The 27387-nt window shown below is 42.6% G+C and overlaps 1 protein-coding gene across 1 annotated transcript in view; it reads left to right on the top strand.

Moving 5' to 3' along the window:
- The window catches only part of LOC141127051 (uncharacterized), a gene marked incomplete in the record, with an annotated part of 42694 nt that extends 15925 nt beyond the window's left edge, over positions 1 to 26769 (top strand). Inside the window, 6 exon segments of the mRNA XM_073613187.1 lie at positions 3073 to 3119; positions 5318 to 5376; positions 12565 to 12590; positions 15483 to 15537; positions 22878 to 22941; positions 25661 to 26769. Coding sequence (XP_073469288.1) covers positions 3073 to 3119; positions 5318 to 5376; positions 12565 to 12590; positions 15483 to 15537; positions 22878 to 22941; positions 25661 to 26649 — 1240 coding nt within the window.
- Between the last annotated feature and the right edge of the window lie 618 nt (positions 26770 to 27387).

Raw genomic sequence — 27387 nt, 5'->3', positions numbered from 1 at the left:
TAGCTGGCCAGCAAAATAGATAGTGATACCGTGTCAGCTCCTCAGGTTAATAATAGTAATAAAATTTTCGTTGCATACATTTGGAAATACAAGTAAAGCATCAAGACACATCTGCAAAGTGTGGCCCCTAACTCTAAACTATCTGATTTCCCAACTTTAGGACAGATATAGCAATGCAAAAACTGAGAGCAGACTCACCTGGAGGCAGTCCTTTCCTCCTTAACCCTTTCCCTGCCACTGACATGTCATCCAATGGCAGCAGCAGGAAGTTTTACACAAACTCAAGGTTGCGGTAAAAGTGTGTAAATCATGCCACTGGACGTGCCACCCCCATCCCTCCCATTCCACCGTGCGACCCTTTCTTGCCATGCTTCAAAGTATCTTCTATCCAACCTGCAGACCTGGGATCCACATGGCAGGTGTCGCTGGGACTCCCCTAGCTACTAAGATCCTGGAAGTGATGAGGATTTCATTACTTCTGGATTCTGCTGTCACTTTCCTGGGGGCGCACATGTGTAAACGTTGATTGTGCTACACATGTTACATAATGCTGTGCACGCCGGAGGGAAAGCAATAATTCTATCGCTATTATTCGTGCAGTTGATTTTGCACAGAGTGGCCCCGATCTTCCTCTTCTGGGGTCCCTCAGCAGCACTCCTCCTCCTCTTCTCGAGTGCCCTGTTGGAGAGCCACTCTCCCTCGGGGCACTCATGCGGGTGTGCTCCCATGTCCTGCTGCTGTGTCCATTGACACAGACAGCAGGACTTGGCCCCCGGCTCCCGCTTCATTGGATTTGATTGACAGTGGGAGCCAATGGCTGCGCTGCTATCTATCAAATCAGGACCTGAGACACCGACTGGAGCTGGTGTGCTCGACCCCGTCGCTGGAAAGACTGGGTCCAGGAAAGTAAAAGGGGGGCTGCTGCATCACAGGAGGTTTTTCACCTTAATGCATAGCCATATATCAAGGTGAAAAAACCTTGATATATGGTTTACAACTCCTTTAATGCATTCTCTGCATTAAGGTGAAAAACCTTTTGTGCTGCAGCAGCCCCCCCAGAACCCCCCTTTTTTCTTGCCTAATCCCGATCGTTCCAGCGATGAGAATGAGCCCAGCAGCTCCAGCCGCTATCTTGAGTCCTCATTGAACAGACTGATAGCAGCAGGAACCATTGGCTCCCACTGTCAATCAAATCCAATGACACGGGAGAGGGGGGACTGAGTCCTGCTGTCTGTGTCGATGGATGCAGCAGCGGAACTTGGGAGCATGCCTGCACAGGTGCCCCCATGGAAATCAGCTCTCCGTGGGGGCACTCTAAGAGGAGCCAGGAGTGCCATGGGGGGACCCCAGAAAAAGAGGATCGGAGCCGCTCTATGCAAAACCCTTGCGCAGAGCAGGTAAGTATAACATGTTTGTTTTTGCTGGTTTTTTTGTGAATACTTTCCAGATGCATTGCGTGTATCATAGATAAATATATATAATATACTGTTTTGGGTTTTTAAATCTTCAAGCCTAAAATTTATTTTTTAACAAGTGTGCAGAAAACACAAAAGGTTAAAGGTACTGCAAACAGTCTGGGGTTTTCCCTCAATACAAAAATGAAACCATGACTGCTGCTCTGATCACTCTCTAGCTAGCAAAAACAGGAAAGGTTACACATGGACAGAGCAACATACAAAAAAAATATAAGAGGTCTAAAAGGTCCCTGGCACACTTTCAAGCTAGCCAGCACAAAAAAAACTTACTAAACTGTTAACTATTCAGATTAAAATAGTTTTTTTGTTGCATACATTTAGAAACACATGTAAAGCCAAACTTGATGCATCAAGGTACCTGTGCAAAGCGTGTTCGCTAACTATTTGAGTCTTCAGGTATGGGACAGATATTATTTATTACAGGAACTTGTATAGCACCATCAATTTACACAGCGTTTTACACACACACACACCCATACAGTGGGGAAAAAAATGATTTGATCCCCTGCGGATTTTGTAAGGTTCTATCGTTTTTATCATAGGTGTATTTTAAATGATAGAGACAGAATATCATTAAAAATCCAGAAAAGACCCATGATACAAATGTTATAAATTGAGTTGCAGTACAGTGAGTAAAATAAGTATTTGATCCCAAGCAAAACGTGACTATAGGAGTAAGGTCTGGAGACTGACTAGGCGACTCCATGACCTTAATGTGCTTCTTCTTGAGCCACTCCTTTGTTGCCTTGGTGGTTTGTTTTGGGACATTGTCTTGCTGGAAGACCCATTCACGACCCATCTTCAGTGTTTTGGCTCCGGGAAGAAGATTTAGCAGAGAAACCGCCCCAAAATAATGTTTGCACCTCTGTGCTTGGTTGTAGGGATGGTGTTCTTGGGGGTCAGTCAGCATTTTTCTTCCTCTACGGCGAGTCGAGTTAATGCCAAAGAGCTCAGTTTTGGTCTCATCTGACCACAGCATTTTCTCCCAATCCTTCTCTGAATCGTTTAGATGTTCATTGGCAAACTTCAGACGGGCCTGTACATGTGCCTTCTTGGGGAGGGGGAACTTGTGAGCGCTGCAGGATTTCAATCTATGCCGGCGTATTGTGTTACCAATTGTTTTTTGGTGACTGTGGTCCCAACTGCCCTGATCATTCACAAGTTCCTCCTTTGTAGTTTTGGGCTATTCCCACACTTTTCTCATAATCACAGTAAGACGGTGCGCTTGCAGGATGGGGGAAAAAAAAAAAATTGTCAAACTTAAAAAATCAGCATGGGATCAAATGTTCCCGTGTGTATGTATATAATGCACACATTCACATCAGTCCCTGCCCTCAAGGAGCTTACAATCCAAGGTCCCTAACACACACACACACACACACACACACACCAGTTTAGAGAGGATCCAATTAACCTACCGGCATGTCTTTGGCGTGTGGGAGGAAACTGGAGTACACCCACGTAAGCACAGGGAGAACATGCAAACTCCATGCAGGTAGTGTTGTGGTTCCAACCCAACCCTAGTGCTGATAGGCGGAGGTGCTAACCACTTAGCCTTATATATATATTTATACTTTTTTATTTTTATTTTTTTTAGTGACTATTCCCCTCGACTTGCAAACAAAAAGAGAAGCACTGCACAAGGTAAGTGTCTGTTTTTTTTTTTTTTTTTTTTAACGCAGCACACCCTAACTCAGAGCATTTTATTTTGTGCATTCTGGTGCACTATAGTGCAAGTGCCCTGCAGCACACAAACTGGAGAGTGCAAAATCTGGTGCAGCTCTGCATATAAACCAATCAGCTTCCAGATTTTTTTTTTTGTCAAAGCTTAATTGAACAAGCTGAAGTTAGAAGCTGGCTACCATACACAGCTGGAACAAATTTTGTACTCCAGTTTTAGTAAATCAACCCCATATGTGTTTTTGGGTGAAATTAACAATGAATGGCAACATACCTATTGTAGCTCTTTTTTGTGTTGTGAACAAGTGCTCACAAATACAAACACATTTTATGCAAACTGTTTAATCTTGTATAGTTATATTTATTTTGTGTTTTTGTTTTTTTTTGTTTGGTTTTTTTTTTTATTCATTGAAGTGTATTTCTTCCCAAAAAATTGCGTTTGATAGACCGCTGGGCAAATACAGTGTGACATAAAATATTGCAGCAATTGCCATTTTATTCCCTAGGGTCTCTGCTAAAATATATATAATGTTTGGGGGTTCCAAGTAATTTTCTAGCAAAAAATATGGATTTTAACTTAAGCAAGTGTCAGAAAAAGATTGACTTTAAAGTGGATGTAAACCCAATGTCATCCTTTCTAAACTACTGCCATAGGGGTTATCTATAAGGATATACATGCCTCCTGCATGTATCTTTACCTGTCAAATGTCAATGATCATCATTGTAACAGCAATCAAAGTGTGTAAAAACAAAAAAAAAAAATCCCTGATCCTCCAGAGTAGTACAGTGTTACTCTGGTACAAACTGAGAGCAGGTTTACATGTTCCACATTGCCATGCCAAGACTAGCTTCAAAATAAAAACAGAATGCTAGTACAGCTAATGGTAAGCTGCAATATATACATTTTATTTTTTTTACATACTGTCACTAGTCGGTGTCCCTGATGAGCGCCACACCCATCATATGATGCTGTACTGCACTGGTGATGGTATGTAAAAAAAAAAAAAAAAAAGTAATTTCTTCATTTTCCAACTTCAAATAACTCGCCATGCCTCTTACTAAAGGCCTTAGACTGTCTACTTTGCAAAAAGGAGTCATTTAGGGGGAATTTGTATTGTCCTGGCACTTTCGGGCCGCAAGAAATCAGATATGCCGTTGGCACATCAGGATTGATCAATTTTCAAATGTATATCTATATCATAGTTTGTAGACGCTATAACTTTAACGCAAGCCAATTAACCACTTAAATACCAGGCAATTAGACACCTTCCTGCCCAGGCCAATTTTCAGCTTTCAGCGCTGTCGCAATTTGAATGACAATTGCGTGGTCATGCAACACTGTACCCATACAAATTTTTTTTATCATTTTTTGTTCCCACATATAGAGCTTTCTTTTGGTGGTATTTGATCACCTCTGTGGTTTTTATTTTTTGCGCAACAAATAAAAACCGAGAATTTTGAAAAAAGTTTTTTTTCTTTTATTTCTGTTAAAAATTTTTGTAAATAAGTAAGTTTTCTTCTTCAATGACGGGCACTGATGAGCACTCATAGGTGGCACTGACGGGTGGCACTAATGACACTGGGTGGCATTGCTGGACATCACTGATATATAATGGTGCCTGTCAGTGCCCATTTGTGGGCACAGATTGGGCGTAATTTGCACATGTGGATGGCCATGGGGTACATACCTGTCCATCCACATGTTGCCCCCTTCCCTGGTGGTCTAGTGTGGGCATCCGAGGGGGGGCTGCGCTGATAAACAATCAGCGCAGACACGGCTCTCCCCGCATCTGTCAGACACGAGTGAGGAAAAGCTTTTCCTATTGACATCGTGATCAGCCGTGATTGGACACGGCTGATCACGTGGTAAAGAGCCTCCGCCGGAGGCTTTTTACCAAGATTGGTGGCGCGGTGTGTCAGACTGACACACCGATCGCCGCGATGCGTGCCCCCATGGGCGCCCGGCGGCTGTTATCCTGCTGGACGTCATATGACGCCCAGTCAGGATAACTGAACCACCGCCCGGCCGTCAATCTGCTATAGGCCGGGCGGGAAGTGGTTAATATACACTTTTTGAGATTTTTTTTTTTTTTAGTTAGTATTTACTAACTTTTTAAATATTAATGAACTGTACTTCTAACAAAACTTATTTATTCTTACAGAAGTTGAAAGGTCTAGATCATCAAGCAGTTCATCTGCGTCAGAGGTAACACCAGTAAGGGTAAGTAATTAAGTTGTTGCATTCTTCACGCTTGCTTGATTCAATGTCAGAGGCTTGCAGGCCTAAAGGCCTCCATACCCAGATGCAGTCATTGTTCAGCCGATTTTTCACCAACACAATTGATTTTTTTCTTTTTTTTTTTTTTTGTCAAGCCATCTATGGGCCAAATTTCATCTGATTCAGCACGAATCATTTAAAGAGCCCTTTCACACTGAAAGCGATCAGGCGTCGGCGGTAAAGTGCCGCTATTTTTAGCGGCGCTTTACTGTCTTAGCGGTGCTATTCGGCTGCAAGCGGGGTGGTTTTAACCCCTGCTAGCGGCCGAGAAAGTGTTAAAACCGCCTGGAAAACGCAGCGACGGTTCGGCAGCGCTGCCCATTGTTTTCAATGGGCAGGGGCGCTTTAGGAGTGGTGTATTCATTACTCCTACAGGGTTGCAAAGAAGCTGCTTGCAGGACTTTTTGTGACGCCCTGCCAGCGCAGCGCCCCAGTGTGAAAGCACTTGGGCTTTCACACTGGGATTGCAGATGAGGCCTTTTTCAGGCACTTTACAGGCGCTATTTTTAGTGCTAAAGCACCTGAAAAACACCTCCAGTGTGAAAGGAGTCAAAATACAAGCAGTCTGAGGGCCCTAACACCATTTCTAAACTTTGGAAACTGCAATCGCTGAAGGATGAACAGTAGACGACAAAACATTCCTGAAGGGAGTTTTCAGAAAACCAAAAGCCTTCAGCTACAAAGTTATAAGAAAGCAGGTATCTTTTGACATGTCTTTTTAGATGTACTTGCTGAATGCTGTATTACACAAATGTGTTAAAAAGTTGCCAAAGCGTTGTTGAACAGTGTTATGGCCAAGCTGCCTAGGTTAATCATTTTGCAGATAGGGTTGAGCTTGGGAGGACCTAGCTGCAATCTGGCATAGCAATAAAGATGACGTGGAAATTAGACATTCTCAAAACCTATTTTTAGGGATTTAGTTGGTACGCTTAAAACAGATGCTATAATCGCTTACAAGCATTAGGCAGCACACTATTTATTTAAAAAAAAAAAAAAATTTAATGCATTTTTATATTCAGAAATATCATTTCATGTATTTGTTTATACAGTTATATAAAAGTGTGTGTGTATATCTCTATTATTTATACACACACAGATACAGCATCTCACAAAAGTGAGTACACCCTCACATTTTTGTAAATATTTTATTATATCTTTTCATGTGACAACACTGAAGAAATGACACTTTGCTACAATGTAAAGTAGTGAGTGTACAGCTTGTATAACAGTGTAAATTTGCTGTCCCCTCAAAATAAACCGCTGGCAACAAAAGTGAGTACACCCCTAAGTGAAAATGTCCAAAGTGTCAATATTTTATGTGGCCACCATTATTTTCCAGCACTGCCTTAACTCTTGGGCATGGAGTTCACCAGAGCTTCACTGGTGAACTCTTCCTCTCCTCCATGACATCACGGAGCTGGTGGATGTTAGAGACCTTGCGCTCCTCCACCTTACATTTGAGGATACCCCACAGATGCTCGATAGGGTTTAGGTCTGGAGACATGCTTGACCAGTCCATCACCTTTACCCTCAACTTTTTCAGAAAGGCAGTGGTCATCTTGGAGGTGTGTTTTGGGTCGTTATGTTGGAATACGGCCTTGTGGCCCAGTCTCCGAAGGGAGGGGGGATCATGCTCTGCTTCAGTATGTCACAGTACATGTTGCCATTTATGGTTCCCTCAATGAACTGTAGCTCCCCAGTGCCGACAGCACTCATGCAGCCCCAGACCATGACACTCCCACCATGCTTGGCTGTAGGCAAGACACACTTGTCTTTGTACTCCTCACCTGGTTGCCGCCACACATGCTTGACCATCTGGACCAAATACGTTTATCTTGGTCTCGTTAGACCACAGGACATGGTTCCAGTAATGTCCTTAGTCTGCTTGTCTTCAGCAAACTGTTTACAGGCTTTATTGTGCATAATCTTTAGAAGAGGCTTCCTTGTGGGACGACAGCCATGCAGAAGAATTTGATGCAGTGTTCAGCGTATGTTCTGAGCACTGACAGGCTGACCCCCCCACCCCTTCAACCTCTGCAGCAATGCTGGCAGCACTCATACGTCTATTTCCCAAAGACAACCTCTGGATATAACGCTGAGCACTTGCACTCAACTTCTTTGGTCGACCATGGCGAGGCCTGTTCTGAGTGGAACCTGTCCTGTTAAACCGCTGTATGGTCTTGGCCACCATGCTGCAGCTCAGTTTCAGGGTCTTGGCAATATTCTTATAGCCTAGGCCATCTTTATGTAGAGCAACAATTCTTTTTTTCAGATCCTTAGAGCTCTTTTTCATGAGGTGCCATGTTGAACTTCCAGTGACCAGTATGAGAGAGAACACCAAATTTAACACACCTGCTCCCCATTCACACCTGAGATCTTGTGTGACTAACAAGTCACATGACACCGGGGAGGGAAAATGGGTAATTGGGCCTAATTTGGACACTTTCACTTAGGGATGTACTCGCTTTTGTTGCCAGTCGTTTAGACACACACACACACACACACACACACACACACACACACACACACACACACATAAATATATCACACAGCATTTATTAATGTCTTTTAATATATTTGTGTTTGTTATAAAAACCCCTCCCGTAGTGACACTGCTGAATTTAAAAAGCTGCTATAAATTACAAAGGTGGCAGAGAGCACTAGGTCCTTTTTTTAAGGCCTCGTGCCCACGGATGTTTTTACAGCCGCTTTTAGAAGCGTTTTTCACAGCTTAAAAACTCCTCTCCACATCAGCCTATGGCCTCATGCCCATGAAGGCGTTTAGGAGCTGTAAGTGGCATAGGCATTTTTAAGCACCCAAAAAGATCCAGGACCAGCGCTAGAGCTGTAAAGATGCCAGTAAAAGGTATTAAACATGATTTAACGAGGCTTAACGCTGTATACACAGCGTTAAGCCTTGTCCAGCGTCTGTCTCTATTCAAAATCAATGGTTCCCTATCTGAGCCCACTTATTTTCAAAATAAGTCGCACCAGAAGTCGGATCAGATGATATGACTTGCGGTGCGACTTGTGTGCTGAGAATCTTGAAGGGGAACCCCGCCAAAATTTTGCTTTAGGTTCCTCCCCAAGACACATACCAGACCCTTATCCGAGCACGCTGTCCGGCAGGTCAGGAAAGTGGAGACGAGTGACCCCAAAGCACCTTGTCCCCATGTTAATGAGGACAAGGGCCTCTTCCTGACAACCCTTGCCCGGGGGTTGTCAGGGTGTGCGGGTGGGGACTTATTGAAATCTGGACGCTCTCTTTAACAAGGGGGCCCCCAGATCCCGACACCCCCCTCCAGGTGAATGAGTATGGGGTACATGGTACCCCTACCCATTCACCAAAAAAAGTGTCAAAAATAAACGCACTACACAGGTAGTATTTTATTAAGGCAGCTCTGGCTCTTCTCCCTCTTCTTGCGACATTTTCTCCCTCTGCTGGTCCTTCTCCCCTCTTCGGTTCTTCTCTCTGTGCTGTCCTCTCTATCTACTATCTTCTTGCTCTTTTGCAGGTTCTTCTCGCTCTGTTGTTCTTCTAATATTGACTCGACACGATCTCCCGGTGTAATGCTGGGTCCACCGTGTGCAATGACTTATATTGGCATGGGACTTCACCGCCCCATCATGCCCCAGGTGATGATGTCACAAGGGGTGTGGCCTCCAACTTGCATCATCAGGTGGCCCCGCCCCATGCCAATATGTCATTGCACATGGCGGACCCAGCATTACACTGGGAGATCACGTTGAGTCAACATCGGAAGAAGAACAGAGCGAGAAGACTCTGCAAAAGAGCAAGAAGATAGGGGAGAGAGAGAGGACAGCACAGAGAGAAGGACTGGCAGAGGGAGAAGACGTCAGAAGAGCCGGAGCTGCCTTAATAAAATACTTTAAAAACCTGTGTAGCATGTTTATTTTTGACACTTTTTAGATGAATGGGTAGGGGTACCATGTACCCCATACTCATTCACCTAGGGTGGGGGGGGTCAGGATCTGGGGGCCCCCTTGTTAAAGGGGCTTCCAGATTCCGATAAGTCCCCACTCGCAGACCCTGACAACTACCGGGCAAGGGTTCTCGGGAAGAGGCCCTTGTCCTCGTCAACATGGGGACAAGGTGCTTTGGGGAGGGTTCCCCAGCGTGGTCATGCGCAAAGGTGAATGCATGTACAGATCACGCATGCATGTTTACGGTGTTCGCACCATACAAGTGAGGTATCGCCACAAATATTACAGCGAGAGCAGAAATTCTATCACCAGACCTCATTTTTAACTTTAAACTGGTATCCTGTAAAGGCTTTTAAAGTGTTTGCTACCCTTAAAACAAACAAAAAAAAATATTGGATCCTGTTTCCTTAAAGCCAACCTCAGCCTTCCGGTTGTTTTGAAATGACAAGTCCCGTGAGACATTGCAAGACCCTGACGATCAAACATGAATTCTAGAGGCATGATGGGATTTGTAGTTTCACCACAGCTAGAGTGCCCAGGTTGCCTGCCCCTGCCCCTCCTTAAAGCATGTTATTCAGCACGGTGCTTGTACTGTGTAATTTGGCCCCCTATAACACCTAAAAAACTTGGTTGATCCTGCCTGGTTCTGCTCTCCCCTCTGTAAACTTACCACGGTTCATCATGGCTGCTGAGCTCTGACACCATGGTCAGTTTACATGCCTCCATCATCCGCAGCTCTCCTCTGTCCTCTCCTCCCTACCTTCCCTGCCTGTCAGCTCTGTCCGCTCCACGATCCTCCCTTTCTGCTGCTATCCTATTACAATAACCTTGCAACAATCCCCTCTGCTATGTTAAATAATGTTCCCAGTGCATTTTTTTTTTTTTTTTTTTTTTTTTTTTAAAGCCTCTGTATACCTAATTTCCGAGCACCTATCGGCGCTCATGTGGCCGGCCGTCTCTCCTCCATGCTGACGTCAGCGTGGAAATCTTGGCTCCGCCCACTTTGCTGTCAGGTCGAGAGGCGGCCGGTTACATGAGCGCCGATAGGCGCTCTAAAATGAGGTACATGGTGGCTTTAAAAAAAAAAAAATATGCACTGTTGACATTATTTAACATAGCAGAGTGGATAGTTGAAAGGTTATTGCATGGCTTAACCATTTTAAAGTGTTGCCTATGGAGATTTTTAAGCACTATAGTTAGGCGCTGTTCCATGGGCATACACAATTGTAAATAACATGACATGTTTAGTATCTATTTACTCAGCGTCGCATCATTTTTTTTTTTTTTTAATTTTACAAAACCATTGGGTATTACATTTTGTTTTTGCGTATTAAAACTCATTTCAATTTGATATATTTTTTTTAATTTATTTTCTTTGAAGTGTTTGGAAAAACCACTGCGCAAATATCATGTGACATTAAAATATGAAATCTCCACCTTTTTATTGTTTAGGTCCTTTTGTTTAAAAAAATATATATATAAAATTTTGGAGGTTCGGAGTAGTTTTCTAGAAAAAAAAAAGATAATTTTTACATGTAGGAGAGAAGTGTCAGAATAGGCTTGGGAGGCAAGTGGTTAAAGCCAAATAAACATTCCTTGTAAAGAAATTAAATACTGTTGCTACCAAACACCACCGATGGGGGAGAAATCCTCAGCTAAACTTCCTTCAAACATTGACACTTCTAGGAGTGTTAGGGCTTGTTCACACTTGACTAAATTTCGAACGCTTAACAAACGCTTCTTTAACGTTTAGTATGGGCCTTAGACGGGCGTTTTACATGCGTTAACGACCAGTTAAAAACTTTCAAAATGCCCATGGGCAGTTTTGAAGCATTTGAGCATTAAGAAGCGATAAAACTGCTCCACACACGCCTATTCCATTACAGGAAATAAAATAATGTTCATGCGCCGCAAACGCCTGTAGGAGAGTTTGCGAAGCATTACTGTAGACTTGAATGGGAAGCGTTGAAAGGCTTCAAACGCCTCTTACTCAACACGAGACTTCAATTTTGAAGCGATGCTAATGCTTCATGTTTTGATAGTGTGAACAGCACACTGCTGGCCTTTGTATCATTTGAATAGGCATTTGAGGGGCGTTTTTAACGCTTCTCAAACGCCTGCTTTTAATGCCAGTGTGAAATTGGCACTAACCTTTTATTCTGCCTATAGCACTCATTGGTTCCTCCCACCGTACCCTGTTTTACTGCTGTGACCTGTAATAACATAGAGATTGGCGGGAAGAAACACTGCACATAGCTGTCAGCTGTACCTGATTTCCTGATCCCTCCCAAGCATCTCAAGATTTGTTACTGGAAATAAAAGAAAGCTGAGATACTTAAATGTTCAGCATCACCCAATACTAAAACATTGCTTTGGAGTAGAATAACCATTTCAATACGTTTGAAACCTAGGAAAGCTTCCGATGACAGATGCTATATTCTCTGCATACACAGAAATAATATGCAGTGGATCCTACTTCCCTGCAGGAGGCGCCCCATTAGTCTTTCAGGTCTCAAAGCGGCCTTATCCACTATGCCTGCAGCTAACCTGTCAACGCGTTTCCAAAGCAGTTTGAGTTTTAAAAGGAATTCACATTAAAAAATGTCTTAAAGGTTAAGTTCGCCTTTATAGAAAACATAATAAATGCACATATTTTTGCAGGAAAAAGAAATGTGTTTTTATTTTTTCCCAGCAGGAGGCTGGGACCCATTGCACCTGTGATCTGTCGATCATGGGTGCAATGTGGGCAACTGTCCTCCCCCTTTTCAGCCGGTACCTCTGTATAGGCTTTCTGTTTGAAAGCTGGAGGATATGTCCGTGGACCACGAGAGTGCTCACCAGTGTCCCCACAGCCCATTGACACTACAAGTCCATCTGTTGTGAATGAAACTTTGAATGAATGACGTGGTTGTGTGGGCATAGCCCTGCGCAGTTTTCAAAAAGTGGCAGTGGGTGCGGGGAGAAAAACCTTTTAGCATTGTCATGGGAGAGGGGGACTGGGAGTAGATACAGTTGGACGGGAACATTTTGATGTGTTCACCCTATATTCAGGTGGAACATGTAAAACGCGTTCTGAAGGTGAACTTTTCCTTTTAATATAAATGCTTATTGTATGCGTTTTGATAAAATGTCAGGACAACTGAACCTTTTTTATTTATTTTTTTATTATTTATGTGTTTGGAGCAGAAGATGAAGCGAGCCTCTAACCCAAGGTAAGATTTTGGTTGTGTTTTTTTTTTTTTTTAACTATTATGACAGTGGCTTCAAATTGTAACGATTAATTATTACAAGTGCCAGTACTTTCCACCGATGAGGTTACGCACATATCTTTTAGGGCTGGTTCACACCATAGAAACGCAGTATGGATGCGTTTCTGCATGCAGGTTTTTGATGTATTGCGGTCAATTTTTTTTTTTCCCCCCTCCTGAAACTCAACCACCACAACCCCCCCGCCTTTTTCTTCATCTTAAAACACTTCAGCTCCCAAAGGTTTTACCCTCTTCCTGACCAGGCCATTTTTTTTGCGATACGGCACTGAGTTACTTTAACTGACATTCGTACAGTTGTGTGATGCTGTACGCAAATAAAATTAATGTCCTTTTTTTTTCCCCTACAAATGGAGCTTTCTTACGGTGGTATTTGATCACATTTGCGGTTTCTTATTTTTTGCGCTTTAAATAAAAAGACTGACCATTTCGGGAAAAAACACTTACTTTTTGCTATAAAAAATTTCCAATAAAAAAAAAAATGGAAAATTAATCTCTTCATAAATTTAGCCCAATATGTATTCTGCTACATATTTTTGGTAACCTTTTTTCCGATAAACATATTGATTGGTTTGCTCAAAAGTTAGTGTCTTCAAACTATAGGTTAGATTTGGGGACGGTTTCTTCTAATTTTTTTTTTTTTTTTTTTTTATTTAATAATTTTTTTTACTAGTAATGGCTGTGATCATCGATTTTTAGCGGGACTGTGACATTGCGGCAGACAGACATATCTGACACTTTTTGGGGACCAGTGACGCCAAAACAGTGATCAGTGCTAAAAATATACACGTCACTGTTTAAATGATACTGGCAGGGAAGGGGTTAACATCCGGGGTGATCAAAGGGTTAAATGTGTTCCCTATGTGTGCTTTCTAACTGTAGGGGGAGTGCTTTGGCTAAAGGAAAATGGAGATCCATGTTTCTGCTTAGCAGAAGCATGAAATCTCCATTTTCCTTTCTGGCAGAACAGAAGTGTGCCTTGTTTACATAGGGAGACCTCCGTTCTGCCTCTCTATGAACGATTGCTGAAACCGAACGGCCGCCGGACCCGCTGATTGGCTCCTACTGTGCCCTAATCACAACGGGAACGGGTCTCCACCAGCGCGCGCACGCCCCCTAGGGCCAAAGAAGAGAATCGCGTACAGGTACGCGATTTTGCGCTTAGAAACGGCACAATCTGCCCTTTCTCAAGTGTGCATGCATCGTAGACATCGGTGCACGGCTTTATTGTAAATATCTCCTAAACCGTGGAGATTTAGGAGATATTTCCAGCACCTACAGGTAAGCCCTTATATAGGCTTACCTGTAAGTAAAAGTGATTGTACAGGGCCTACAACCACTTTAACATATGATCATAGGCCAATCAACAAAATAATTTAATAGGAAAGGATGAATTAACATAAAAGGCCATCCCAAGGCAAAACTTGCTTTCTTTAACTATAATTGGAAAGGGAAAGTTTGAGTACCTCTGCCAAGATATTATTGCTGTGTGTGGGTCTACCCATTAGGTTAATTTTCCCTCATTTCCTGCTCTGTTGACACCCACTACTGAGCAGGAAGGGGGATATCTGCCAAACAGGGACCCAGGCAGTGATAAAAACACCTTAAAGTGGAATTTCACCTGAAAAAGGGAAGTTCCGCTTATCCTTCTCTTACCCCGCCCCTCCTTAGTGTTTGTTTGTTTTTTTTTTTTTTTTTTTTTTTTTCTCTTTTTAGAGAGATAGTATCTATTTCTGACAAGTACCTGCTCCCACTTCCGCTTTGCACACCTAGTCGAGCAGAGAAGAAGTTTTGGCCACCCTCCTCCCTGCCTGCAACCTCCTGTGACACATCACATGTCCCAGAAGACTGGGGGACCATTGAGAAAGTACAGCATGTCTCACGAGTACATAGAGGGAAGCTGACAAACATCAGAAAGTCCTAGCCAGCTTCCAAGAAGCAAGATGGCGGTGCTGGGGACTCGAAGACTAGCTGAGAACCGGCCCAAGTGGTGTCAGTGCTGGATCACTGGGCTGGTCTGTATATTAAAAGTCAGCAGTTACAATATTTTTAGCTGCTGACTTTTTTTTTTTTATTATATTTTGTTACAGGAGCCTGGAAAGCATTGCACCAGCGATCAGCAGATTGCTGATACCATGCAGGTCTCCTGCACACTGTCAGGGTATCGGGTCACCCATAAGCCGATGATCCCTGACCGGAACACTCTATGTACTACCACGGCTCTCCAAAGCGCCATGGTAGTTCATTGAGAACTACAAGCCGAAAGCCTCTAAGGATGTTGGGGCTTGTAGTTCATTCAGACACACGGAGCTGTGTGTCTGAATGACAAGATCGCGTGGGAGCTGGTATGGGGTGGGGAACTTATCCCCGTACTGCTACAACAGGGAGAGGGGGCAGCAGGTGGCGGATGCAGCACTGGGCACATGTTGCACCTTTAAAATCGAGTGTAACATGTTCCCAGAGGTGAACTTACCCTATTAACTAACCTTCTACAGTAAAGCCTCGGTTTGCGAGTAACGTGGTTTATGAGCATTCTCGCAATCCGAGCAGTTTTTCTCTATTGACTCTATTTGCGAGCGTTGTCTCGCAAGACTAGCAGGATTCAAGCCTCTGGTGTGTGTGCAGTACCGCATGTGGCCAGAGATGCAGGGGCGCCTGTAACGCTTGGAGCCGCTCGGAAACACTCCGTTCCCGAGTGTCTCCGGCGTTCTATCTGTTCTTCATTCTTTTCTAAACTAAATATGTTGTAGTCTGAGTTGGACTGTAATGATCTATCTTGTGAAAAATAGATGACCAAAATTATTTTCTTACATATTTTTTTTTTTTTTTTACATGCAGGCAGATTTTCAAACAAAACACGAAGCGTACAAGAAGGACAAAAGATAATTTAGAGGTATGAGCATATGCATACTGCATTCTTTGTAGCCTTATCCCACTTCCTCATTAGGTGGTTATTATAATTTAAGACCCCTTTCACACTGGGGTGGTGCGGGCATTATAGCAGCGCTATTCACCCGCTAGCAGAGTGCTTTTAACCCCCGCTAGCGGCCAAAGAAAGGGTTAATAGCGCCCGTGTTGCGGCAGCGCTGCCCATTCATTTCAGTGGGCAGGGTGTTTTGAGAGCTGTGTATACACCGCTCATGCACCGCCCCAAAGATGCTGCTTGCAGGACTTTTTTCCTGTCCTGCAAGTGCACCGCCCGGTGTGAAAGCACTTGGGCTTTCACACTGGGGTGGCTTGAGAGGCGCTTTACAGGTGCTATTTTTAGCACTAAAACGCGTGAAAGGGGTCTAAGTAATGTTGCTAGAGACCCATTTTTAGATTTTTGCCTGCATGTCCCGCTAAAAATCGCAGATCCCCGCCATTACTAGTAAAAAAAATAAAATAATAAAAATGCTATAAATCTATTCCCTATTTTGTAGATGCTATAACTTTTGCGCAAACCAATCAAATGCTTGTTGCAATTTTTTTTTTTTTTTTTTACCAAAAAACTCTAGAAGAATATATAGACCTAAACTGATGACGAAATTTCTTTTTTTACATTTTTTTGGGGTGGATATTTATTATAGCAAATAGTATAAAATATTTTATTTTTTCAAAATCGTTGCCTTTTTTTTTTTCATGGCGTAAAAATTGTAAAATGCAGAGGTGATCAAATACCACCAGAAAGCTTTTTTTGGGGGGGGGGTGAAGACGTCAATTCTGTGTGGGTACAGCGACGCACAACCTCACAATTCTCAGTTAAAACGACGCAGTTCCGTATCGCAAAAAATGGCCTGGTTATTAAGGGGAAAATTCTTCCGGTCCTTAAGTGGTAAAATGGTGAACTGATGTGATAATGAAAAATAAAGTATGTGTGAACAATATGATAGCAATAAAATAACAGATGACATAACAAATGCATTATTCAAAATGTCAATCTGCAAAAAAATTCCAGTGTGTAAAAAAAAAAAAAAAAAAATCTAAAAAAGTTCAGGTCCATAAGAAAATCCATACACTTAATAAAGGGTGTGGCAAGTGAAAATGGTATTCAACCCCGTGGCTACCAGTGTTAAAACAGCAAAGTGTTCCATCCACAAGAAAAGAGAGTGGCCTCTTTTTAGATCTGATGGATCCCTATGACAGATAAAAGAAGCCTTCTGCCAGGATGATCATAGGTGTAGATATTTCAAACAGCGTGTCTTGATACACTTGCAGGGATGAGCTCCATGTGTTCAAAGATCATATATGAAAAGGGAGAAGCCTCATAGTGTAAATCGACCAATTTTATTTTAAAAATATACTGATGAACTTGCATAACGGTTAAAAAAAAAAATTCCAGCACGAATGATATCTCTAGTGGCGGTGTCAGCCAACTAGATAGAATAGTGTTGCAAGTACTTTCCAATCCGACGCGTTTCCACACAACTGTAGTCTACTGGGAAATGGAGACTCAAGTACACGAACAGTAAAGCTGGGTACACGCGATCCAAATATTGCCTGGTTCCTGCTGAAAATTCAGTGTGTGTACACCTGCCTGTCCGACAGAAGCCCGTCTCACAACCTGCTTCTGTTGACCAGGCATGCTAGAAAACCAGCAGCCGATCAGTGCTGGCAGCCAATGGCTTGGGTTAGGATGTCGATCGATCAGGTTTTTTTTTTTTTTTTGTTCCGCCTGCTAGTGAGTGTACCCAACTTCAAGTGTCACTAAACCCACATCATAAAAACTATCAATAAATGGTGTATTACATGCTGTTCACACTCAGTTGTTATGCGTTTTCGTTTTCTGTATTCTGCAAAAAACCTGGTTGATCCTGCTACTGTCTCCCCCTCCTATCTACATCCCCAATGCAGCTAGGGATTTTGCAGAGCAGTGTTGGAAGCTCTGCACATGCTCAGTTTTCAGGGAGTTTCTATGCTGAGCAGTTTCTTTTATCACATCTGAGCAGCTCATGTGACTATAGTCACACATGTCGGCATATACACAGTGGGCAATAGCAGCCCACTCCCTCCTCCCCCTCAATGCCCGCTAACCAGCTTAACACAATGGGGGCGGAATATTACATGTAGATTGATGGAGGTTGCACCTCCCTCTTATTCTAAGACAGCCTGTGAGTGGCAGAAATCCGCCCACACCGGCAGCAGAGGACTAAAAGCTCCTGCTTATGTTTCCCTGCAGACGGCTGGGAAAGAGCTGGGACATGTGAGAGCTGTATATTGATTAGGAAAAAGTTACTTGGATGGTTTTTTTTTTTTTTTGTTTTTTTATAAAAAAAATTTGTGCCATCATCCACATACAGAAATAGGACAATGTAAATAAACCTGTTTGCTGCCAGAGCCGTTTTTGCGTTTCTTGCACACATGTTTAAAAAATCATTTTAGCCCTGAAGATTATGCTAAACCCCCAAACATTATATATTTTCTGAAAGCAGACACCCTACAGAATAAAATGTTTGTGGTTCTAATTTTTTTATGTCACATGATAGTACCCACATTTTTGGTAAAATATAAAAGACTAGGTTGCTGACGAATAAATAAATACCCAACATGCCAAACCCTAAATTTGTGTGCACCCATGAAATGGTGACAAGCTCCAGTACCCTATGTTTTCTATAGGCAAAACTTCAAAAGCCCCCTATAGGTAACATTTTAGTGTTATGGAGGTGGTCTGGTGCTAGAACTATTGCTCCTACTCCGGCTTGCGCAGTGATATGTAACACCAGAATTGATCATTTCACGCGTAGTAATTTTTCTACTTCACTTCCCCCCGCCCCCCCCCCCCATCACATAGGGAGCAAAAAGTCCCCGATGTGATGTTTTTTAGGTGATAGGTTCTCTTTAAAAGACCTTGCATGCCCGCTCTGGGCTCCACTGAATGTTTTGCAATGCAGATCACATTGCAAAGCGTTCCTTCCTGGCTAGTCTAGAACACTAAAAGTTTGACCCAAAAGTGTTCTCATAGACGTCGCTTTCCGGGTCACAGCAAGACCTGGAAAGTTGATGTCAGTCCCAGGCCCGCAGATGGGCGAGCGGAGCCTGGAAAACATGGCTAGGAATGCCGTTACCGGTAGGGTGTGTGTGAGCAATCTGGTGGCAGCGCAGACACCCAAATGCTTTCACCGGACAGACAGGAGTCTCCAGATTGTGTGTGAAGCCTCCCGCTGTCAGGTCGGACCTGGCAGCGAAAGGGCTAAACAGTGTGTGTTTTTAGTATCACTTTAAGGATAGCTGATGAGCAGAAAGTCAGGCAGATCACAAGTTGGCGATCGAATTTCAACTATGTGCTTGGGGGGGGGGGGGGTGCGCAACTGAAATCTGGGGGAGCACAGCCAATCCCAGTACCCCACTAGATCCTGTAATGCGGCACTTACTTGCATTCAGTGCCTCCAGTGTTATGCCAAACACCGCATCCCTGCAGACATTCCTGTGTCTGGCTTGTCTATGCCAGCCAACACCACGGCTGGTAGGTGCTGCATTCCCAGTATCCCTCTATCCCTCCTGGCCGCATAATTTCGGTAAATACTCCCGCCCAATTTTTTTTAAATTTTTTTTTGTATTGTGAAAGATAATGTTACGCCAAGTAAATTGATACCCAACATGTCACACTTCAAAATTGCCCCCGCTCGTGGAATGGCGTCAAACTTTTACCCTTAAAAATCTCCATAGGCGACGTTTAAAAAAATTCCACAGGTTGCATGTTTTGCGTTAGAGGAGGTCTAGGGCTAGAATTAATGCTCTCGATCGAACGATTGCGGCGATACCTCTGATGTGTGGTTTGACCACCGTTTTCATATGCGGGCGCTACTCGCGTATGCGCTTGCTTCTGCGCGCGAGCTCGTCGGGACAGGGCGCTTTTAAAAAAATTTTTTATTTTACTTGATTTTATTTTATTTTTTCTTCTTTCTGCTTTCTTCTTCCTTCTTCTTTCTGCTTTCTTCTTCTTCTTTCTGCTTTCTTCTTCTTCTTTCTGCTTTCTTCTTCTTCTTTCTGCTTTCTTCTTCTTCTTTCTGCTTTCTTCTTCTTCTTTCTGCTTTCTTCTTCTTCTTTCTGCTTTCTTCTTCTTCTTTCTGCTTTCTTCTTCTTTCTGCTTTCTTCTTTCTTCTTCTTTCTTCTTTCTTCTTCTTTCTTCTTTCTTCTTTCTTTTTTTCTTTTTTCTTTTTTTTAAGATTTGGGTCACTTTTATCCCTGTTACAAGGAATGTAAACATCCCTTGTAATAGAAAAAAGCATGACAGGTCCTCTTAAATATGAGATCTGGGGTCAAAGTCCTCAGCTCTCATATTTGGACTTAAATGCAATTAAAAAAAAAAAGACTTTTAAAAATGCCCCCTTAAGATGTATGGACGGAAGTGGCGTTATAACGTTGCTTCCGCCCTGCTATGGTATGGAGCCAGGTGGGGGCCATCTTCCCCTCACTCGTCTCCATACCTGGCCACGGACAGGTCCTGATCGCCTCTGCCGCAGAGACCACCCTTATCGTAAACACGTCCGTCTCCTGAAGAGATGGATACCTTGGTTGTGGCAGCAGCTGCTGCCATTACCGAGATATCCATCTTTAAAGTGCCGACGTATATGTACAGGAGCCGGTTGGCAAGTGGTTGAACAAATCAATAAGATAAATCAAATTGAACATACAGTTGTGCTCATAAGTTTACATACCCTGGCAGAATTTGATTTCTTGGCCATTTTTCAGAGAATATGAATAACACTAACTTATTTTACTCATGGTTAGTGTTTGGCTGAAGCCATTTATTATCAATCAACTGTGTTTTTACTCTTTTTAAATCATAATGACAACAGAAACTACCCAAATGATCCTGATCAAAAGTTTACATACCCTGGTGATTGTGGCCTGATAACATGCACACAAGTTGACACAAAGGGGTTTGAATGGCTATTAAAGGTAACCATCATCACCTGTAATCTGTTTGCTTGTAATTAGTGTGTGTATAAAAGGTCAATGAGTTTCTGGACTCCTGACAGACCCTTGTATCTTTCATCAAGTGCTGCACTGACATTTCTGGATTCTGAGTCATGGGGAAAGCAAAAGAATTGAAATAAAAGAATATAAAAAGATATCCAAGGAATTGAGAATGCCAATCAGCAGTGTTCAAACTCTAATCAAGAAGTGAATCAAGAAGTGAAACCAAACCACGGTCAGGTAGACAAACTAAAATTTCAGCCACAACTGCCAGGAAAATTGCTCGGGATGCAAAGAAAAATCCACAAATAACTTCAGGTGAAATACAGGACTCTCTGAAAACATGTGGTGTGGCTGTTTCAAGATGCACAATAAGGAGGCACTTGAAGAAAGATGGGCTGCATGGTCGAGTCGCTAGAAGAAAGCCATTACTACACAAATGCCACAAAGTATCCCCCTTACAATACGCCAAACAGCACAGAGACCAGCCTCAAACCTTCTGGTACAGTCATTTGGAGTGATGAGACCAAAATTTATACTTTTGGCCACAACCATAAACGTTTCATTTGGAGAGGAGTCAACAAGGTCTATGATGAAAGGTACACCATTACTACTGTGATCCACGGATGTGGATCGCTGAGGTGTGAGCTACAAAGGCACAGGAAATTTGGTCAAAACTGATGGCAAGATGAATGCAGTATGTTATCAAAAATATTGGAGGAACATTTACATTCATCAGCCAGGAATCTGTGCATGGGATGTACTTTGACATTTCAACATGACAATGATCCAAAACACAAGGCCAAGTCAACCTGTCATTGGCTACAGCAGAATAAAGTGAAGGTTCCGGAGTGGCCATTTCAGTCTCCTGACCTCAATATCATTGAGCCACTCTGGGGAGATCTCAAACGTTCAGTTCATGCAAGACAGCCCAAGAATTTACAGGAAATGGAGGCTTTTTGCCAAGAGGAATGGGCAGCTTTACCATCTGAGAAGATAAAGAGCCTCATCTGCAAATGCCACAAAAGATTTCAGGCTGTAATTGATGTTTAAGGGGGCAATACATAGTATTAAAGCGGATCTTCACCCATTTTTTAAACATCATCTCGGTGGCTTCTATAGATGGCACCGAGTGCTATATGGACCCTTTTTTTTTTTTTTTTTTTTTTTTTTTTTTTTTTTTTTTTCCCCCTACCTTACGATACTTGTCTTTCCTTTGTTCTGTCCCTGTGGCTGTGGGCGTGGACTTTGCAGGTATTTTGGTAATTTCCTTTCTCCGGCGCACTGTCTCCTGGGATCTCATGTCATTCATCCCAGGAGACAGTGCGGAGAGCCGCCATGAAATCTCGCGTGATTTCGATTTGTGCCGCTCCGATTTGTTTACTGCGCGAGATCGGGGCTAGAACGGGCGGTGCATGCTGGTTGATCAGCAGCACCGTATCCTGGAAGAGGATGCCTGTGGGCTTCACATGCCCACAGGCTAGATGAAACCCGGCAACAGGAAAATTTAAGTTTTGTGTTTTTGTTTTTTTGTTTTTTGTTTTTTTATTAAAGAAAACGGAGCAGTAAGCTGAAAAACCGGAACAAGCAAGTTTAATATTAAAATACATTCAACATTGTCAGTTTTACAAAAAAAAAATTATGTGGAGACAGTGAAACCCCGCTTTAAGAACTGGGGTATGTAAACTTTTGATCGGGGTCATTTGGGCAGTTTCTGTTGTCATTATGATTTAAAAAGAGTAAACACAGTTGATTGATAATAAATGGCTTCAGCCAAACACTAACATGAGTGAAAAAAGTTTGTATTATCATTCATATTCTCTGAAAAATGGCCAGGGTATGTAAACTTATGAGCACAACTGTACATAATAGTCTCCCTTTAAAAGGGCTCCTGGCATTGTATCTCCAGATTTCTCCAGCTCTTCTACTGAATCTTTACCTTGAGGCTGCATTCATACCTGAGCGTTTTCAGCTCATAAAAGCCCCAAAAAAACTCCTGAAAAAGGTCCAACATGCAAAATCCCTTTTCTTTCAATGGCACCTGTTCACATCTGAGTGTTTTGTCACCTGAAGCAAAACACCTGAAAAATGCCCTAAGCTCAAAAAAGAACATGAGCTTCTTTGGGGCAAATTACAGGCGTTTTTCTGCCTTTTACATTGGTGACCTGAATAAAAAAAACGCGAGACTTTGAAACGCTCAGGTGTGAATGCAGCCTCAGTGTTTAGACAAAGCCTAACAACACACAAGGGTATATCCACTGAACACCTGTATTTAATCATACAGATTTAAAGCTAAAATATGCAAATTTGAATTTCCATTTTATTTTTTTTCAGGATCAACAAACTGATATGTCGGCATCACCAGTGAAGTCAGGAGCTCGGCGTGGCAGACCGCCTTGTAAGCATACTCACAATTTGAAATACAGGCAATAGCAGAGATATATTAAAACCTGTGGGCTCTGCTTGTGTCTATTAACATCAAACTGCTCATCCTGTAGAGTTTTTGTTGCTGCACTCAAACTGGCTGCAACTAATTGGTCAGTTTGTATGTGGCCATAGCACAGAGATTAGCACAAGTGCTTAGCCAGCTCTGAACACAGCAAACACTCTGCCCCTGGCTACCCGTTTTGTATGGAGCCTTCGATTGGATATTCCTCGCGTTGGAAATACCCTGTCACATTCTATTCAGTCCTCAGAAAAGAAAGTAAAGAGAAATCTCCCTTTTGAGACACAGTTGGCAAAACAACTGAAAGTGGTTTTAACCCTCCCCTACTTAATCCATAATGGGAAAAAAGTTTGGAGCTTTAGATATACATTACCTTCATATTTTTTTGACCTTTTCACTTCCAATTCCTTTAACCTACTTGTTACTGAAACCTGTCTTCAGGAATAGGCCTCTCCTGCTGCCCAGACCAAGTGAACGAAAGGAAGATTGATTTAGAATCCTTCTGTCCCCACAAATCACTCTTCAGGTTCCTACCTCCTTTTTTCTGTATCTCTCCTTCTTTTTTAAAGTTTCTTTGAGGCTTGCTCTGATCTATCGGCCTCCTTGCCCGGGGTCACATTTCCTTGATGACTTCTCAGGCTGGCTACCCTACTTTCTATCATCAGAAATATCCACTATCATTTTTGGCGACTTCAACATCTCTGTCAATGTTAACATCCCGACATCTTTTTTTTTTTTTGACCCAACACAATAGACACACACTTCCACTCACTCTGACAACACCCTTGACCTTGTATTCATCTCAACACTCCTTTTCCCCTCTGACAACCAACCTATAAGTTTCATATTCTCCTTCTCTTCAACCCACTATCCTTCCAACCGGGAAACACCTGTAAAACCTTTCCCACTTATCCCTTTTTCTTCTCAGTTCTGCAACGGACTATCTCTACACGGATATTTCACACCTATCCTGCCCCAACCTAGCTACCTTTGTCTATAACCGTTCACTCTCATCCTCTCTGCACACACTTGCTAAAAACAGAATCTGCCCCTGACCATTACAATCTTCTCAAACAGACCTACACCAGAAATCTCAAAAGATTTAGCCATACACTTGAGTAACTGTGGCATAAAACTTAATCCTGGCAAGACTTTGCCTTGTACTGAATCCATGCTGCCAAAACAGGTCATCACTCTCATTAATACCCTCTCATCCAGTCCTTTCTATGTATAACTCTCTACTTCGTCACTAACTCGCTCACTGGCCAGGACGTTGCTAGTCACTTTTAAAGCAAGACTACAACTACTGGCCAGATATCTTCCCTATCTAACACCTTGTCTGCCGCCACATTCAGTACTTTTCTGTTATACTCTGTTACCACAGAGGAGGTCACTAAGCTTTCTGCTAACACCCAACTAACCACCTGGCCCCTGGATTCCATTCCCTCACGATTACTGTGGTCATCCTCATTTTATTTTTCACCCGCCACGCAGATGAACTTCCCTCCTAAAACTCATTAATGACTTACTATCTGCTAAAATAAGCGGCCAGTCCTCTGTGGTCTTTCTTTTAGACCTTTCTGCTGCCTTTGGTACAGTTGACCACTTAAGGGTTTTGTTAAAGGAGGATTAACTCCCTTGCCCTCTGGGACCCTGCTCTTTGCTGGTTCTTTTCTTATCTACCTCACTGCGCCTCCAATGTCCTCTACCACTGTACCACCTCCTCTTTTTGTGAGAGTACACCAAGGCTCCAATCTTTGGACCTTTTTATATTCTCTATACCTCCTTCATTGGTCAGCCTCCCACAGCTTCCAATAACATCTCTAAGCAGGTAACACCCAGATCTACAGTGCATCCAGAAAGTATTCATAGCCCTTCACTTTTTCCACATTTTGTTATGTTACAGCCTTATTTCAAAATGGATTAAATGCATTATTTTTCTCAAAATTCTAAAAACAATACCCCATAATGATAATGACAGTGTAAAAGTAGTTTGAAATCTTTGTAAATGTATTAAAAAAAAAAAAAAAAAAAAAACCTGTACATAAGTGTTCACTGCTTGTGCCATCACACTCAAAATTGAACTCCGGTGCATCATGTTTCCACTGATCATGATCAGATATCTACAACTTCACCGGAGTCCACCTGTGGGTAAATTTCAGTTGATTGGACATGATTTGGAAAGGCACACACATTTCCCTCAGTTAAAGCGGTTGTATGCCCAATAATGGCACAACTGTCAGTCTCTCTCTATATGCCAGGGTTCTAGGTGTAATTCTGGACTCTGACTTCTCCTTTCAGCCCCCCATTCAATCTCTGTCCAAATCTTTCTGCCTTAACCCCTATAACATCTCCAAAATATGCCCCATTCTTAACAACACCACAAAGCTACCTATTTACTCCCTTGTTATCTCTTGCCTCGTCTATTGTAGTTCCCTCCTTGCAAACCAAACTTTACACAGGCTATCTCCCCTTAAGACTATCTTGACTGCTGTTGCCAGATTCTTCCATCTTACCAACCGTTCAGTGTCTGCCACCCCTCTCTGCCAATCCCTCCAATGGCTTCTGCTTACCCAACCATACTGTAAATTTATAGTGTGTATGTGTGGAGAGAGAGAGATGCATGACTTTGCTTGCACTAGTAAATATAATATATGCTTTTGTATTTCAGCTAAAAAGAAGAGACAGGAAGCAGCAAGTAAACAGAAGAAACGCAAAACTGTTGCTTCTGTAGACTCTGAAGACATACAGCAAAGTGATGGAGATGCGGAGAGAGAAGAGATGGATGCTCATACTAGTGGGGAAGAGATAGAGGTGGATGTACAGGCTAGTGGGGTGGAGAGAAAAGAGGTGGATGCGCGGACTAGAAATGCAGACAGAGAAGAGATTACTGCAGAGGTAGAGTCCCACAAGGAAAGAACCACACCATTGAGCAATGACACTTGTATTCCAAGTACCTCCCAGGCACGCTTTGATATAAATGAATTATATTTTACCAAATTATATGAGAGCCAATGTAAAATAGCTAATTCAATTGAAAGTGGAGTCAGTGAATTTCGTAATTTTGCACAGCAGTTTCAAACATTGTTCAAACAGTTTTTGGACATCTGTCAGTCTTTGAACCATGGTATTTGTAGCAATCTTACAAATGCAGATGGACAGAATACATCAGCAGAAGTTCACCACAGACAAGATGCTACACCAGATCTATTACCACTATCACACGCTGATTCACATATCACACCCTCTACTAATGACAGTGCCAACGACGCTGACACTAATATCGACCTGCTTTCATCAGAAAACACTCCCACCAGTGACGCAAAAGAGCCATCCAGAAACACGAATGACAGTGCCAATGATGCTGACCTTAATATCAACACACTTTCATCAGGAGACACTCCCACCAATGATGCAAAAGAGCAATCCAGAAAAATGAATGACCGTGCCAATGATGCTGACCCTAATATCGACATGCTTTCATCGGAAATCACTTCCACTAATGATGCACAAGAGCAATCCAGAAAAACTAATGGCAGTGCCAGCGATGCTGACCCTAATATCGATACGGTTTCATCAGAAAACACTCCCAGCAATGATGCAAAAGAGCCAGCCAGACAAACTCGCTCTTCATTGTCTGGCAAAAGAAAACGCCGCTAGATACCCATGGTCCTAATTTCACGATCCATTTTTAAATGTATATAATTCATTTTACCATTTGTTTTATTCCTTGAAGAAATTTACATTTCCAGTTTAGGCTAATTAAAATTTTTAAAGTTATGCTTCCATTGTGAGTATCGCTTTCAATAGTCTGTTAGGACATATCCATAGCAAAAACAAAAATGCAATATATTGAAATCTACAAGCCCTTAGATGAGGTGGCGGCTATTATTTTATTAACCCAGAAGGGCCCTTCACACAAATGTTCATTCTATATCCGTCTGTCAGTTTTTCAGATGGATCCAGACTGAATCACAGTGTATGTTTTTGAGCAGGTGGATGTAACAAGGACAGATGTTTACATCAGATTCTGTTTATATTCGCAGAAAAAAGTTTTTTCTTTTTTTTTGTTTTGTTTTTAACATAAACCAGGGGGTGTCGAATTCAATTTTATTGAGGGCTGCATCAGCAGTATGGTCCCTCAAAGGGCTGGTTTGTATCTGGTGTGTGCTACGTACAGTGCAGTGTCCAGTAATGCATTATTTACAGAGTGCCGGATTGTGCTAGGTACAGAATGCAAGTTTAAGGGTACGCAAAGTGCACTGTATACAGAGTGCAGGGTTTAGGAGCGCTACATGCAGGGTTCAGGCGTGTTACATACAGAATGCAGGGTTTATGGGTTCACTACCTACAAAGTTCAGGGGTGTTCTGTGTGCAGAGTTTAGGGGTCTGCTATGT

This window comes from Aquarana catesbeiana, linkage group LG02, assembly GCF_042186555.1.
Source record: "Aquarana catesbeiana isolate 2022-GZ linkage group LG02, ASM4218655v1, whole genome shotgun sequence".
NCBI lineage: Eukaryota > Metazoa > Chordata > Amphibia > Anura > Ranidae > Aquarana > Aquarana catesbeiana.
The sequence above is the reverse complement of the archived record's forward strand: the minus strand, read 5'-3'. Positions and strand labels throughout refer to the sequence as shown.